Consider the following 17038-nt stretch of genomic DNA (forward strand, 5'->3'; position numbering starts at 1 on the left):
GGGTAGAAAAAAGACTTACAAAAACAAATCCAAGGGGCTTCCCTGGTGGCGCAGTGGTTAAGAATCCGCCTGCTAATGCAGGGGACACGGTTTCGAGCCCTGGCCTGGGAAGATCCCACATGCCATGGAGTAACTAAGCCCGTGTGCCACAACTACTGGGCCTGAGCTCTAGAGCCCACAAGCCACAACTACTGAGCCCATGTGCCACAACTACTGAAGCCTGCGTGCTTAGAGCCCATGCTCTGCAACAAGAGGAGCCATGACAATGAGAAGCCCACGCACAGCAATGAAGAGTAGCCCCCGCTCACCACAACTAGAGAAAACCCGCACACAGCAACGAAGACCCAACACAGCCAAAAATAAATTAAAAAAAAATCCAAAACAATTAACAAAATGGCAATAAAAACATACATATCAATAATTACCTTAAACATAAACAGATTAAATGCTCCAACCAAAAGACACAGAATGGATACAAAAACAAGACCCATTTATATGCTGTCTACAAGAGACCCACTTCAGATCTAGGGACACATACAGACTGAAAGTGATGGGATAGAAAAAGGTATTCCATGCAAATGGAAATCAAAAGAAAGCTGGAGTAGCAATACAGTAAGTCTCCTACATAAAACCTTCAAGTTGCGAACTTTCAAAGATGTGAACGTGCATTCTCATGTCTAATCACGTAAGTCAGTTCATGTGTCTGGCATACATTGTCACGTGCATGCATCCTCTACGAGTGGCTGTGTTTTTGTGTACTTTACGGTACAGTACTGTATAAAGCACAGTAGTATAGTATCTTTATTTCAAGCCCAGGATGTCCGGAAGCAAGCATAAATGCAGCAGTGGTGTACCTGGTATAGTACTACCCAAACATCACTGGAACATTTTTTTCAAGAGGGTAGATGGAATTGAATCCAGCAAGGAACCAGAACCTGTGCCATCAACTTCAGGCATGAGTGAAACTGCAGCTTGCCCTCCATCTCCTATTGCTGACGATCCATCAGCTCTACCATCTCCCACCTCCTCTCCCTCCTTCAGTCAGTAACTCTTATTGCCTGTTCACTCAATGCCAGCCCCTGTATGCAGTTGCTGTACTGTATTACTATACTTTTCAAGGTACTATATTGTAAGATTAAAAATGTTTTCTTTATTTTTTGTGGGGTTTTTTTAATGTATTATTTGTGTGAAAATTATTATAAACCTAATACAGTACAGTACTATATAGCTGACTGTGTTAGTTGGGTACCTAGGCTAACTCTGTTGGACTTACAAACAAAACTGGACTCACGAACGCACTCTTGGAACAGAACTCGTTCGTATGTAGGGGACTTACTATACTCATATCAGATAAAATAGACTTTAAAATAAAGAGTGTTACAAGAGGGGCTTCCCTGGTGGCGCAGTGGTTAAGAATCTGCCTGCCAATGCAGGGGACATGGGTTCGAGCCCTGGTCCGGGAAGATCCCACATGCCGCAGGGCAACTAAGCCCGTGCACCACAACTACTGAGCCTGTGCTCTAGAGCCTGCGAGCCACAACTACTGAGCCCATGTGCCACAACTACTGAAGCCCGTGTGCCTAGAGCCCATGCTCCGCAACAACTCACTGCAACTAGAGAAAGCCCGCACACAGCAACAAAGATCCAACGCAGCCTAAAATAAAATAAAATAATTTAAAAATTAAAAAAGAAGAGTGTTACAAGAGACAAAGAAGGACACTACATAATGATCAAGGGATCAATCCAAAAAGAAGATATAACAATTGTAAATATATATGCACCCAACACAGGAGCCCATCAATATATAAGGCAAATACTAACAGCCATAAAAGGAGAAATCAACAGTAACACAGTAATAGTGTGGGACGTTAACACCTCACTTTCATCAAGGGACAGATCATCCAGACAGAAAGTCAATAAGGAAACACAGTCCTTAAGACACATCAGACCAGATGAACTTAATTGATATTTATAGTGCATTCCATGCAAAAGCAGCAGAATACAGATTCTTTTCAAGTGCACATGGAACATACTCCAGGACTGATCACATGCTGGGCCACAAAGCAAGCCTTAGTAAATTTAAGAAAATTAAATCATATTAAGCATCTTTTCTGGCCACAAGCCTGAGATTAGAAATCAACTACAAGGAAAAAATGATAAAAAACACGAACACGTGGAGGCAAACAATATGGTACTAAACAATCAATGAATCACTGAATAAATCAAAGAGGAAATCAAAAAATACCTAGAGAGGGCTTCCCTGGTGGCGCAGTGGTTGGGAGTCCGCCTGCCAATGCAGGGGACATGGGTTCGAGCCCTGGTCCGGGGGGATCCCACATGTCATGGAGCAGCTAAGCCCGTGTGCCACAACTACTGAAGCCCACGTGCCTAGAGCCCGTGCTCCGCTACAGCAGAAGCCACCGCAATGAGAAGCCCGAGAACCACAACGAAGACAACAGCAACTAGAGAGAAGTCCATGTGCAGCAACGAGGACCCAACGCAGCCAAAAATAAATTAAAAAAAAAAAAAAAACCTAGAGAAAAATGAAAATGAAAGCACAATGATCCAAAACCTATGGGACACAGCAAAAGCAATTCTAAGAGGGAAGTTTATAGCAATACAATCTTATCTCAGGAAACAAGAAAAATCTCAAACAACCTATCCTTACACCTAAAGCAACTAGAGAAAGAAGAACAAACAAAACCAAAAGTTAGTAGAAGGAACGAAATCATAAAGACCACAGCAGAAATAAATGAAATAGAGATGAAGAAAACAATAGAAAAGATCAATGAAACTAAAACCTGGTTCTTTGAAAAGATAAACAAAATTGATAATCCTTTAGCCAGTTTCATCAAGAAAAAAAGGGACAGGGCTCAAATCAATAAAATTAGAAATGAAAACTAGGTTACAACTGACAGCACAGAAATATTGGGTTGGCCAAAAAATTTGTTCGGCTTTAAGTAAAAATAAAAGACATTTTTCGTTTTCACCAAGAACTGTATTGAACAATGTATTCACCAACTAAACAAACTTTTTGGCCAACCCAATACAAAGAATCACAAGAGAGTACTACAAGCAACTATATGCCAATAAAATGGAAACAGAAATGGACAAATTCTTAGAAAGGCACAATCTTCCAAGACTGAACCAGGAAGAAAGAGAAAATATGAACAGACCAATCACAAGTACTGAAATTGAAACTGTGATTAAAAAACTCCCAACAAACAAAAGTCCAGGACCAGATGGCTTCACAGGCGAATTCAATCAAATATCTAGAGAAAAGTTAATACCTGTCCTTCTAAAACTATTCCATCTAAAACTATTCCAAAAAATTGCAGAGGAAGGAACACTTCCAAACTCATTCCATAAGGCCACCATCGCCCTGACACCAAAACCAAAGACACCACAAAAAAAGAAAACTACAGGCCAATATAACTGATGAACATAGACACAAAAATCCTCAACAAAATACTCAGCACACCGAATCCAACAGTACAACAAAAGGATCATACACCATGATCAAGTGGGATTTATCCCAGGGATGCAAGGATTTTTCAGTATCGGCAAATCAATTAGTGTGATACAGCACCTTACCAAACTGAAGAATAAAAACCATAGGATCATCTCAACAGATGCAGAAAAAGCTTCTGACAAAATTCAATACCCAATTATGTAAAAGCTCTCCAGAAAGTGGACATACAGGGAACACACCTCAACATAATAAAGGCCACATATGACAAATCTATACCTAACATCAAACTCAATGGTGAAAAGCTGAAAACATTTCCTCTAAGATCAGGAACAAGACATGGATGTCCACTCTTGCCATTTTTATTCAACATAGTTTTGGAAGTCCTAGCCATGGTGATCAGAGAAGAAGAAATAAAAGGAATCCAAATTGGAAAAGAAGAAGTAAAACTGTCAACTGCTTGTAGATGACATGATACTATATGCAGAAAATCCTAAAGATGCCACCAGAAAACTACTAGAGGTCATCAATGAATTCATAAAATTGCAGGATACAAAATTAATACACAGAAATCTGTTGCATTTCCATATACTAACAACAAAAGATCAGAAAGATTAATCAAGGAAACAATCCCATGTGCCATCACAACAAAAAGAACAAAATACCTAGGAATAAACCTACCTAAGGAGGCAAAAGACCTGTACTCAGAAAACGGTAAGATATTGATGAAAGAAATTAAACATGACACCAACAAATGGAGAGATATACCATGTCCTTGGATTGGAAAAATCAATATTGTGAAAATGACTATACTACCCAAAACAATCTACAGATTTAATGCAATCCTTATCAAATTACCAATAGTATTTTTCACAGAATTAGAAAAAAAAATTTTTTTTAAGTTTTTTTTTTTGATGTGGACCATTTTTAAAGTCTTTATTGAATTTGTTACAATATTGTTTCTGTTTTATGTCTTTGGTTTTTTTGGCCGCGAGGCATGTGGGATCCTAGCTCCCCAACCAGGGATCGAACCCACACCCCATGCATTGGAAGGCGCAGTCTTAACCACTGGACTGCGAGGGAAGTCCCTAGAACAAAAAATTTTACAATTTGTATGGAAACATAAAAGACCCCAAATAGCCAAAGCAATCTTGAGAAAGAAAAACAGAGCTGGAGGAATCAGGCTCCCTGACTTGAGACTATACTACAAAGCTACAGTAATCAAAACAGTATGGTACTGACACAAAAACAGAAATACAGATCAATGGAACAGGATAGAAAGCCCAGTGATAAACCCACACACCTATGGTCACCTCATCTATGACAAAGGAGGCAAAAATATACAATGGAGAAAAGACAGTCTCTTCAATAAACGTGTGGGAACTGCTGGGAAAACTGGACAGCTACATGCAATAGAATAAAATTAGAACACTCCCTAACACCATACACAAAAATACACTCAAAATGTATTAAAGGGGCTTTCCTGGTGGTGCAGTGGTTAAGAATCCACCTGCCAATGCAGGGGACACGGGTTCGAGCCCTGGTCTGGGAAGATCCCACATGCCATGGAGCAACTAAGCCCGTGCGCCACAACTACTGAGCCTGTGCTCTAGAGCTCGCGAGCCACAACTACTGAAGCCCACGCACCTAGAGCCCGTGCTCCGCCACAAGAGAAGCCACTGCAATGAGAAGCCCGCGTGCCACAACAAAGAGTAGTCCCTGCTCGCCGCAACTAGAGAAAGCCTGCACGCAGCAACAAAAACCCAATGCAGCCAAAAATTAATTAATTAATTTAAAAAAATGTATTAAAGACCTAAATGTAAGGCCGGACACTATAAAACTCTTAGAGGAAAACATAGGCAGAACACTTTTTGACATAAATCACAGCAAGATCTTTTCCTATCCATCTCCTAGAGTAATAGAAATAAAAACAAACATAAACAAATGTAACCTGATTAAACTTAAAAACTTTTGCACAGCAAAGGAAACCATAAATAAAACAAAAAGACAACCCTCAGAATGGGAGAAAATATTTGCAAATGAAGCAACTGACAAGGAATTAATCTCCAAAATATACAAACAGCTCATGCAGCTCAATATCAAAAAAACAAATAACCTAATCAAAAATGGGCAGAAGATCTAAATAGACATTTCTCCAAAGAAGACACACAGACGGCCAAAAAGCACATGAAAAGATGCTCAACATCACTAATTATGAGAGAAATGCAAATCAGAACTACAATGAGGTATCACCTCACACCGGTCAGAATGGCCGTCATCAAAAAATCTACAAACAATATGCTGGAGAGGGTGTGGAGAAAAGGACCCTTCTACACTGTTGGTGGGAATGTAAATTGGTACAGCCACTATTGAGAACAGTATGGAGGTTCCTTAAAAAACTAAAAATAGGGCTTCCCTGGTGGCGCAGTGGTTGAGAATCTGCCTGCCAATGCAGGGGACACGGGTTCGAGCCCTGGTCTGGGAAGATCCCACATGCCACGGAGCAGCTGGGCCCGTGAGCCACAATTACTGAGCCTGCGCATCTGGAGCCTGTGCTCCGCAACAAGAGAGGCCGCGACAGTGAGAGGCCCGCGCACCGCGATGAAGAGTGGCCCCCGCTTGCCACAACTAGAGAAAGCCCTCACACAGAAACGAAGACCCAACACAGCCATAAATAAATAAATAAATTAATTAATTAATTAATTTTTAAAAAAACTAAAAATAGAGCTACCATATGATCCAGCAATCCCACTCCTGGGCATATACCCAGAGAGAACCATTGTTTGAAAGGATACATGCACCCCAATGCTCACTGCAGCACTATTTAAAATAGCCAAGACATGGAAGCAACCAAAATGTCCATCGACAAATGAATGGCTAAAGAAGATGTGGTGTGTGTGTGTGTGTGTGTGTGTGTGTGTGTATAAATATATATACACACACACACACACACACACATATATATAATGGAATATTACTCAGCCATATAAAATTATGCCATTTGCAGCAACGTGGATGGACCTAGAGATGATCATACCAAGTGAAATCAGACAGAGGAAGACAAATATCATGTTATCACTTATAGGTAGATACGAAAAACTGATACAAAGGAACTAATTTACAAAACAGAAACAGACTCACAGACTTAGAAAACAAACTTATGATTACCGAAGAGGAAAGGCGGGGGAAGAGGAATATATTAAGAGGTTGGGATTAACCTGTACACACTAATATATATAAAATAGATACTCAACAAGGACCTAGGGAGCTCTACTCAACACTCTGTAATAACCTACATGGAAAAGAATCCGAAAAAGAATAGATATATGTGTATGTATTACTGGATCAGGTTGCTGTATACCTAAAACAAACACAACGTGGTACATCAACTATACTCCAACATAAAATAAAAATTAAAAAAAAAAGAAAAGAAAAAAGAAATGCCTACTCTATTCCCCTCAGGCCTCGGTGACCCTGGCTGGTGTCACATCCCTAATGCCTGAGCAGGCTTGGGTCCCGAGGCTGGACAGTCACGGGGCTGAGGGAGCTGGGGAGGAGGTGCCAGCAAACAAGCCCCCCCTCAACCCCCACAGACATGTAGTGCCTGGTCCCTCTGGATGAAACCACAGTCTCCAGATCCAGGTGGGCCCTCCTACAGTTAAACAAGCCTAGTGTACCCAAAGGATGTTGGACCCTCTGCGCTGAAACAGCTTTGAAAAGTCAGCTGGCCTCCAAGTCTCCTGGTGGGAGGATTCCCACCTCCAGCCTCCTTCCTTAGAGTTACCCCACCTACGTACAACAGCACCCTCAGCACAGCGGTTTGGCAGGGGTTGGGATTTGTCTTGGGGGTGAAAGGTAAGGGGGAAGAAGTAATGGAACAGAAGCCTGAAAGGTTCGAAAGGATACATGCACCCCAATGTTCACTGCAGTGCTGTTTACAATAGCCAGGACATGGAAGCAACCTAAATGTCCACCAACAGATGAATGGATAAAGAAGATGTGGTACAGAACTTTCTCTGGTGGCGCAGTGGTTAAAAATCCGCCTGCCAATGCAGGGGACACAGGTTCAATCCCTTGTCCGGGAAGATCCCACATGCTGTGGAGCAACTAGGCCCATGCGTCACGACTTCTGAGACTGCGCTCTAGAGCCCACGAGCCACAACTACTGAGCCCACGCACTGCAACTACTGAAGTCTGTGGACTCTAGGGCCTGTGTACTACAACTACTGAGCCTGCGTGCTGCAACTACTGAAGCCCGCACACCTACAGCCCATACTCCACAACAAGAGAAGCCACCGCAACGAGAGGCCCGTGCACCGCAACAGAGTAGTCCCTGTATGCTGCAACTAGAGAAAGCCCGCGCACAGCAACGAAGACCCAATACAGCCAAAAATAAATAATTTTTTTAAAAAAATGTGCTACATATATACAATGGAATATTACTCAGCCGTTAAAAAAGAATAAAATAATGTCATTTGCAGCAACATGGATGAACCAGGAGATTATCACACTAAGTGAAGTAAGTCAGACAGAGACAAATATCATATGCTATCACTTCTATGTGGAATCTTAAAAAAATGATACAAATGAACTTATCTACAAAACAGAAAAAAACTCACAGACTTATAAAACAAACTTACGGTTACCAAAGGGGAAAGGTGGCAGAGGAAGGATAAATTGGGAGTTTGGGATTGACATATACACACTACTATATTTAAAATAGATAATCAACAAGGACCTACTGTATAGCACAGGGAACTCTACTCAGTATTGTGTAATAACCTAAATGGGAAAAGAATTTGAAAAAGAACAGATACCTGTATATGTATAATTGAATTACTTTACTGTACACCTGAAACTAACACAACATTGTAAATCAACTATACTCCAATATAAAGTAAAACTTAAAGAAAAATTATTAGATAAACCAAGAAAAAAAAAATACCACTGTTGTATGCTCACTGATACAGAAACATATCCACAGTATGTTAAGTGAAAAAGGCAGGCTACATAGGCAGTATAGGTGGTACATGGTCCTACTGTGGTTTTATATAGTATATATAAATAACATTAAAATATATATATATACACACACACACACACACACACACACACAAAATTGTGAAAAGGGATTTTTCTTTTGCTTTTTGATTTTAGTATTTTCAAATTTTTCTATCATTAATTTTGCTGCTTTTACAGAGGAAAAAATACTGAATTAAAATAAGAAGACAGTTCTAGGTGGTTTCTTTACTTCCCTATCAAACCAATTCTGTTCACACCTGCATAAAAACACTATCCTCCTACCTGTCTGAGCAACTCCAGCTTCTTCAGTTCCTCATTGTAGGCTTCTGGATTCTCTCCATAATTCTTCTGGACAAACTAGGGAGAGAGAGAGAAGACTGTAAACCAGGGATAGAGCATACCCCACTGCTCCCGCTCCTGCCCTCTGAGTCCTCGGCAATCACTAGTCAGGGCTCAGGATGGAGTCCAGACCCACAACCACGAGCTCATCTCCTGGGCCGCTAGAAACTCGACCTCAATAACGGGACAGCACCAAGATGTTGACTGCGGGAGCCTCCTCCATTGAACAAAATGGGAAAGAAGACTGGACAACCTGACTGGAACACCCTGGCTGGCCCTCATCGTGCTGCAGCCCTCTCTATGAAGCCCAGGGCTCTGCCAGCTCAGGAAGCTGGGGAACTCAGCTGGCTGAAATGGGATCCTACTGAGCATCCCAAAATGGGCCACAAATTCAAGCCTCCCTCAAGTACAGGACCCTGGTGTGTCCTGGGGTCACAATCATAATCCTGACCCAACAGCAAATGTAGTAGGAAGAAGAACCAAAGAAGAGTGGGAGCACAAAGCCTTCTTCACCAGCCCGCCTTCCTGTGGAAAGGGCACCACAGAAGTGACCTCATTGGTGAGGAAAGGCCTGTGGATGTGTGATGGGAATGACCCAGACAGGTGGAGGGGAGGGGAGAGGAGGAGGCCCACATCAGAGAAGGGGCTGGCATGCCTGCCCACAACAGCACTCACCACCTCCTGCACCGGGAGCACACTCACCAGCCTGGAGGCACGGCCTGGACCAAAGGGCCCCTTGTTCACCTAAGATCAACAGACTAAGGCAGCTGGCACTACTCCTGTTGCAGGAGGACCCGTGGGACAGAGGCCGAAGGGATTGGAGGGATATCTGAGAGTCCTAGAAACAAGGCTTCACCTGACATCGCTGAGAACATCTGTCCCTGTAGTCACACAATGGTAAAGGGGAGAGAGATGCTGCCACCGCTCCCAGCAAACTGCCCCTATTGGAAACCTTCTACCTGTCTCATTCCTCCTCCAAGATCAGCAGCAAACACTTACTGAGCTCCTACCCACAGGCCAGACACTGTGCCAAGTGCCTAACAAGTCACTCAATCCTAACAACAACCCAAAGAAGTAGACATCATCATCGTCACCATTTTACAGATGAGGAAATGAGGAAACTGAGGCACAGAAGTTAAGGCATTTGCCGAGGTCACACAGTACCAATAACTGATGGGGCAGTGACTGAAATCCAGGCATTTGGGCTCCAGAGCCCATATTCTTAACCACACATCAGACCAATCCATTTCTATTTTTTAAACATGGTTCTCATAAAACAAAAAATGGGAAGCGAAAATGAATCTCCAGCCACACAGTGAGTCAGTGGAGCAGACAGGTTACTGTTTAAATTCTGATAAATCCTCCATGGCTTGATCACTCCCCCTACTGAACAGAGGAAAGAGGCGGCTGAAGGTTCTAGAGTAAAGGACAGAGACCATCTCTCAGTCAGTCTCTCTACAGCTCACACCTCTGCACAGCTCGGAACAAGGTCTGGTCAGGATTTGAAGGTCACAGCAGAGTCTGAGAAAGAAGGCCCAGTGACAGGTAGAGCCTGGGCCTTGGCACCCCAGATCAAGAGTAAGATACTAGAAGGCACTGACAGGACCCCAGTGCACCTACACAACTAACAGCCGGTTGGGGTTGGGAGGATCAGGGAACCTCCAGAGCCCAGCCAGGCTTTGGAGTAGCTGGGAATCCTTTTCTGAGGGAACAATGAGACCTATGAACAGTTTTATGTTGAAAGCATGTCCAGGGTTCAGAGCCGAGGCAGGGGGAAAAAAGGTGAGGAAGGAGTTATAAGTGAAAACAATAAAACAGAATGAAAAGACCACTTCCAGAGAGAAATACCAAGACTGAGTAAGTCCTGGCTGTGCCCCTGGGTTGCTTTGAGATCTGGGCTTGGTTTTTCATCTGTAAAATGGAGTTAATATTATCTGCTATGAGGCTTCCCTGGTGGCTCAGTGGTTAAGAATCCACCTGCCAATGCAGGGGACATGGGTTCGATCCCTGGTCTGGGAAGATGCCACATTCCATGGAGCAACTAAGCCCGTGCGCCACAACTACTGAGCCTGCGCTCTAGAGCCACAACTACTGAGCCCACGTGCCATAACTACTGAGGCCCACACGCCTAGAGCTCATGCTCCGCAACAAGAGAAGCCACCGCAATGAGAAGCCCGCGCACCGCAATGAAGAGTAGCCCCCACTCGCCGCAACTAGAGAAAGACCGTGCATAGCAACGAAGACCCAATGCAGTCAAAAATAAATACGATTTTTAAAAAATTACCTGCTATGTCTAACTCACAGACCTGTCATAGGACTTGAGCTATTCACTAAACAGAGAAAGAGGATGCTAAGTTGAAAATATTGTTTACAATATGCCAAGACCTGTACTAGGGACTCACATGCATTAACTCTTGATTCCCACAAGCTTATAACGTATATTATTAGTCCATGTTACAGGTGAGAAAAATGAGGCCCAGGTTAGTGATGTAATCATTTGTAGCAGCTGAAAGTCACCAACTATTAAGTTGAAAAGGTGGGACCTAAGGCAAGGTCTGTCTGATTCCAACGTCTATACTATTTCCATGATGGTACTCTGCTCTTTTACCGAGCAACAAATGGCCCTGAATTCTGTAGGTAAATTGAGATCACTGGAAACATCCATCCTGGGTCCTGCCATTCTTTTGCAGATATGAGCAATCACAGTGCTAGCACTCCGGGTCAAACTTCCTGATTCTTGACCCAGGGATATTCCTTTTGTGTCACCTTCTCTGGTACTATCATGGTCCCATTCTTCTGTGTATGCTCTTTTTTTTTTCCTGGATGATGGGGATGTTTAGCTTCTGCTCTTAATTTGATATAACACCTTGGAATTTCATGGTGCTAATTAAAGCAATAACCCAAGAAAAAAAGGCAATAAAAGGTATCACACCTGTTGGCACTGTATTCATTCACCATGCACATTATATATTTTTTTCTTCACTTGCAGGTTGACTCAAATATGGGGAATGCCTTGGGCTATTCCACATAAAATTAAGTCCCACATACAGTGTTGTTAATTAATACAATATATGTTCTGCTACTGAATTTCAAATGAGATTAATTTTATTCAGAGAAGGAAGTATGATTGCCAAGGGAAATCTTCAGCCCCTTGGTATCAGCAAGCCTAAGACCAAATTACAGGCCAAGAGCATCAGGGATGAGAACAGGCATTCATCCCCACCTAGTCTAACCTCTACATAAGACTCAAGGCTTCTCTCCCACATCTCTTCTGAACGGCCCCTCCAACTGCCTGGATAACGCTAGTGAGGAAGACTCAAGTTACCTCCCCTGGAGGGTGCTAGAACTAGACTAGGTCATTCAACCTAAGCACTCTCTACACACAAGTATTTATTACTTCCCAAGCAAAGAATCTGGTGTGAAAGGGATATACGGCTTTTATGTATGAGATTAAAGTCAGAGAAGAATGAACTGAACAATCCAGGTCACCTGCACCTGGAGCCATTCTGCAGTAAACTCGAGTGGGCAGACAGGCTCAAGCAGACCGGCTCAGTGACTCCAAATCTGTGATAAGAGATAAGACAGGTCACCACCAAAGGCAACTGGCAACATCCTGTGCTCCTCACTGCTCAGGAGCCAGGCACTTTTAGGCTTCTGGTCATCTCATTTCCCCATCTATGTGTGGGACAAGTTTTTCAAGAGTGAGCTGCCCCATGAGAAATCTGGAAGGGGAAAAAAACTCCACAAACCTGAAAACCAGACTCTACCTACATGAGAATAAGATGAACAGTAAGAAGAGGCAACAAGAGTGTACACTCTGTGGCACAGGTCAACTGAGTGAGGGGAGCGGTAAGATCTGTCTGAATTTGAAGGAGGGTGGTACAATTGCTGGCAGCTAAAGGGACCCCGAGAAAGTACGGTTCAACCTGGGTGATGAACAGGAGGAAAGGAATTCCAGTAAGGACCGGAACAAGGACAATGACCAGGAAAAGAGGCTGAAAGTTCCTATGGGAGAGGCCTGGTAAGACTGAAGCGTGGAAGGCAGGCTGAAGCGAAGTGATGGCAGGCCTTGAACAGCGGACAGTTTCTCTGGAGTAACCTGGTGGGAAAGTGGAGATTTAGAGAGATCAATCCAGCCAGATAGGGAAGAGGGGAGAGGTCAAGAAGCCACTTGGTTGGTAGGGTGGCTACCTATGGTACAACTGTCCTTGAGGATGGTTTACTATGTGGGTCACTAGAAGGTAAGCTCCATGAGGGCAGAGATTTTTGTCATCACATACAGCCCTGAATTCTCAGGGCTGGCACATAATAGTCACTCAATAACTATTTGTTCAATGAATGAATCAGGGATGGATGTAGCACCTGAGTCCAAGTGAGCTTGACCTGAGCTCAAGTGCAGTTGGTTAAGGGCAGGTGTTTGGGACCACAGGAGGAAAGAACTTCAAACATGAACATGTGTGGCCAAATCGCTCACTAATGAAGAGCACAGAGTCATCCTTCATCAGTTTCCCGTGAGTTAGCACTCTGGGCTCCAAAACACAGGTAAGGTACAGGGCTAGCAGCATTTCCCCACTAAAAAATTATGTGGGTCCAGGTATCCCAACCTAAAACTTGGCACTGCCATTCAAAACCAGCTTGCTGTTCTCCTGGCTCTTATTTCACATTATTCCATAATTGAAGGCATATCCATCAGAAAGGAAAACCAGTACTAACCATTATGAAAGGTTTTTTTCAAAGGCCCAGCTCTCAAAATAAAGAAACCCTTTACCTTCTTGAAAAACTCCTATTCGTTCTTCAAAACCCACCTCCTTGGCAAGCCTCCCCTGATGGCCCCTCCTTAGGCTAGTACTTCTGTACACACTGCACATATTTCTACTCTTCCACGGATGTCACAATTTAATTTTTAAATCTCCTCTACCAAACTATGTATTCCATGAAAAAAAGGACTGTCTCTTATTCATCTGTATTTCAGGACTCCACATGGTGCTCAACAGATTGACCTCAACAGAACCATTTTCATTCTACTAACCCAAATTAAATTCTACTCCTAAGCTCTAAGTCATTGGTGAAGGTTCCTGCAGGTCAGAGCAAGGGTAGGAAAGGACAAGGGTACCAGTGGCAGAAGGTTAAGCGTGGGTTCTAGGGTTGGGGACAGGAGTCCTGGTCAGGGAGAGTTCCCAGCTGCAGTGGCTACTGTAGTCTCCTCTGCAGGAAGACAGTTCCGGAGTACTTGAAGGAGCTGGTCACCCACAAGATTGCTATTCCTTTTCAGTGGGTTCATGTAAAACATGCAACAATTTTAACCTATCAAATAAATGGTGTATCTTTCCCCAACCCCAAAATAAGGAAACAAAGAAAAAGAGCAGATGTCTAGGAAATGAATTTTTCCTCAGCATCTGATACCACCTTAGTAAATGGCTAATGAGTAACTCCTCCCACGGAGGCCCAGGGGCTCCCAGGAGATCACTGCTCACATAATACCTTGTGGGCTAGGTGTAAGTCACAAGAGCATCAGAGGCTAAGTTCAAACAAAAAGATCTCCAAGGAATTCCTGGACTAAGATTTTATCCACTGGATTTCCATAAATTTATGGTCACCATCTCTTAATTCCCTCTCAACTGTCAGTCATCTGAGAAACATTTTCCTGCATGCCAACTATGAAAAAGGGACCCTGCTAGGTTCTGAGGAGCAGGGAGGTGCCTCTCAGGTTACTTACAATAGAACAGCGGGGTTAAAACATAGCACACGTAACTGTCACTAGGAAAAGGATAAAAAGAGTTAGGAATTCAGAGAAGGGAAAGATTAATCCAGATGAAAGAAGGCTTGTGGATGAGACAGAGCTTAAACTGGACCTTGAAAGACTGACAGAACCAATAAATAGAGATTAAAGAAGAGCCCCATCGGGACTTCCCTGGTGGTCCAGTGGTTGAGACTTAGCCTTCCAATGCAGGGGGGGTGGGTTCAATCCCTGGTTGGGTAGCTGAGATCCTGCATGCCTCGGGGCCAGGGGGCCATGACGTGAAGCACAGGCAATACTGTTACAAATTAAATAAAGACTTTAGAAGTGGTTCACGTCAAAAAAAAAAAAAAATTAAAAAAAAAGAAGAGCCCCATCCCCACCCCAGAGGGCAAAGATGTGAGCTCTTCTGGGTGGGAGGAATTCCACAACCAAAGGCACAGAAGAGCAAACATACAGAGAATGTTAAGGGAACACCAAGCAGCTGTGAACAGAATCTGGGATACCTGTATCAGAAGCACGCAGATCAAGCACATACTGAGCCCTGAAAAAATGCTGAAAGAACTGGGGTAGGTCAGAGAGTACTCTGAATGGGTTACAGTTGAACTAGAAAACAAAGTTTTGTTGTGTTTTAGAAAAATTCACCTAATTGAATTAAAAGAGCAGATCGAAGATAAATCCAGTGGATAAAATCTTAGCCCAGGAACTCCTTGGAGATCTTTTTGTTTGAACTTAGCCTCTGATGCTCGTGTCACCTACACCTAGCCCACAAGGTATTATCTGAGCAATGATCTCCCTGGGAGCCCCTGGGCCTCCAAGAGAGGAGTTACCAAACTCTGGGAAAGAGGTAACAAAATTTTGGAATTTTAGATCAATTAATCTAATTTCCTGGTTTTACAAATGAGGGAAAAGATGCCCAAAGAGATTAAATGATGGACTCAAAGGCATACAAACTGTTAGTGTCTGAATTGAGGCAGTGGCAATGTCAAGAGAGAATGGGAGAGCTTCTTCGGAAACTACCTCTCAATCTATTTTCTTTGTCCTATTTTTTTCCTCAAGCACCTTACTGAATGGTACTAAAACCACAAGGATGTCAACCTGCAAGAGCCTCCCGGTTGTTCCTTTTCACTTCTGCTCTGACCCCCAATGCTACCAGGTGGTCATTCCCAAGGCAGCAGATGTCTCAGAGGGCATCTGATGCCCAGTCGACACACCTGGCCCCGCTTTGTACCAGCCACACCTACTCTCGCCACAGCGATCCCTTGCCTCCGTCAGCGCCAAATCTGCCAGTCTCTTCCGTCCAACTGAAGGTTCAACAAATGACTCCTAAAGTCTCTCCGGAAGCTACAACACTGTTTATCCCCTCTGGGCAGTCGTGAAAGGCAGTAACCCTTCCCCAAATGACACGGAACTGTATCTTCTGGTCCAAAGGGTCTCCAGATTAGGGTTCTTCTTCTGAGGAGACCAGACAGAATGGCACCAAGTGTCAGAGAGACTCCAATCGCAGAGGTCAGGCATTCCTGTGGCTCACGGAGCTCCCGTCTTAAAACACAACCTGAGCCATCCTCAGCGTCTGTCCCAGTCCGGTCGTGGACTGACGGCGCACCGAGGGCCAGGCACAGCCTTTCCACCCAGCCGGTCAGGGAGGGCCGCCCACCGCTCCCCGCAGGGCGGTCCTGGCGTGGATTAGGGGCGGAGCAGAACGAGGTCCAGAGCGTCACACCGAGGAAGTGAGGTGCCTGGATGGGAACCTTGGATGGCCGAGGAGACAGCGGGTGCTACCCAGGGCCTGCGGGCGCGCAGGGGTGGGTTGGGGTGAGATGGGGGTGGGCCAGGCTAAGGAAAGCCAGCGGAGGCCCCTCCTGGCCTCACCCGACGTCGCCACAGGGCCTGGGGAGATGATGGACGCGCAGGAGGCGTCCCGCGCCGGCGGACGACGGAGATACGCGGGAGAAGGGGGGGCGGGGAGGAGGCGCACTCACCTTCTTCACGGCCGGCTGAAAGTGGAAGTCACCGGCCTCTTTCAGGTCCAGCCAAATCATGGGCATGCGGGGCACGGCCTCCATGACGGCTGCCGCCCGCCGGCCACTCGGCCGCTCCCCTAGCTTTTCCAGGTACTGGCTCAGCTGTATGCACCGCGCCACCCCTCCACGCCGGAAGTCACTGGTCACGCTGGGATAAAAGAATGCCCCCACGGCCTGCTGGGAGATGCGGTCCCCGCCCGCACAGCCTTTCGCGCAGGCTCATCTTCCATTGCGCCTGCTCAGCCTCCTCCACGGGGCGTGTGTAGAGGGCAAATCTCCAGCCCGAGGCGAAAGGGTTTCTGGGAGTAGTAGTCTACCTGCACTTAAATGCCAGGCAGGGTGGTAACTGGTTTCTTCCACCTGGGCGAAGTAGACCTGCTGGATTGGCTCTGGCCCGAGGTGCTCCCCACTCAGGGGAAGGGCGTAAAAGAATGTAACCGTGAACTT

At 44.6% G+C, this 17038-nt stretch overlaps 1 protein-coding gene across 3 annotated transcripts in view; it reads right to left on the minus strand.

Annotated features, from left to right (window-relative positions):
* The window catches only part of PTPN23 (protein tyrosine phosphatase non-receptor type 23), a 40035-nt gene extending 23284 nt beyond the window's left edge, over positions 1–16751 (minus strand). For 2 of the 3 annotated variants that reach the window (XM_057555338.1, XM_057555337.1), the window contains exons 1-2: positions 16550–16751; positions 8774–8848 (exon numbers count right to left, since the gene is read on the minus strand). In XM_057555338.1, the coding sequence (XP_057411321.1) occupies positions 8774–8848; positions 16550–16633 (159 nt within the window). In that variant the 5' untranslated portion in view covers positions 16634–16751. Of the gene's footprint in view, positions 1–8773; positions 8849–15811; positions 16170–16549 lie in introns of those variants that run through there. The other variant, XM_057555339.1, reaches the window with a different exon arrangement.
* Positions 16752–17038: the final 287 nt, after the last annotated feature.

Source organism: Balaenoptera acutorostrata, chromosome 10, assembly GCF_949987535.1.
Source record: "Balaenoptera acutorostrata chromosome 10, mBalAcu1.1, whole genome shotgun sequence".
Lineage (NCBI taxonomy): Eukaryota > Metazoa > Chordata > Mammalia > Artiodactyla > Balaenopteridae > Balaenoptera > Balaenoptera acutorostrata.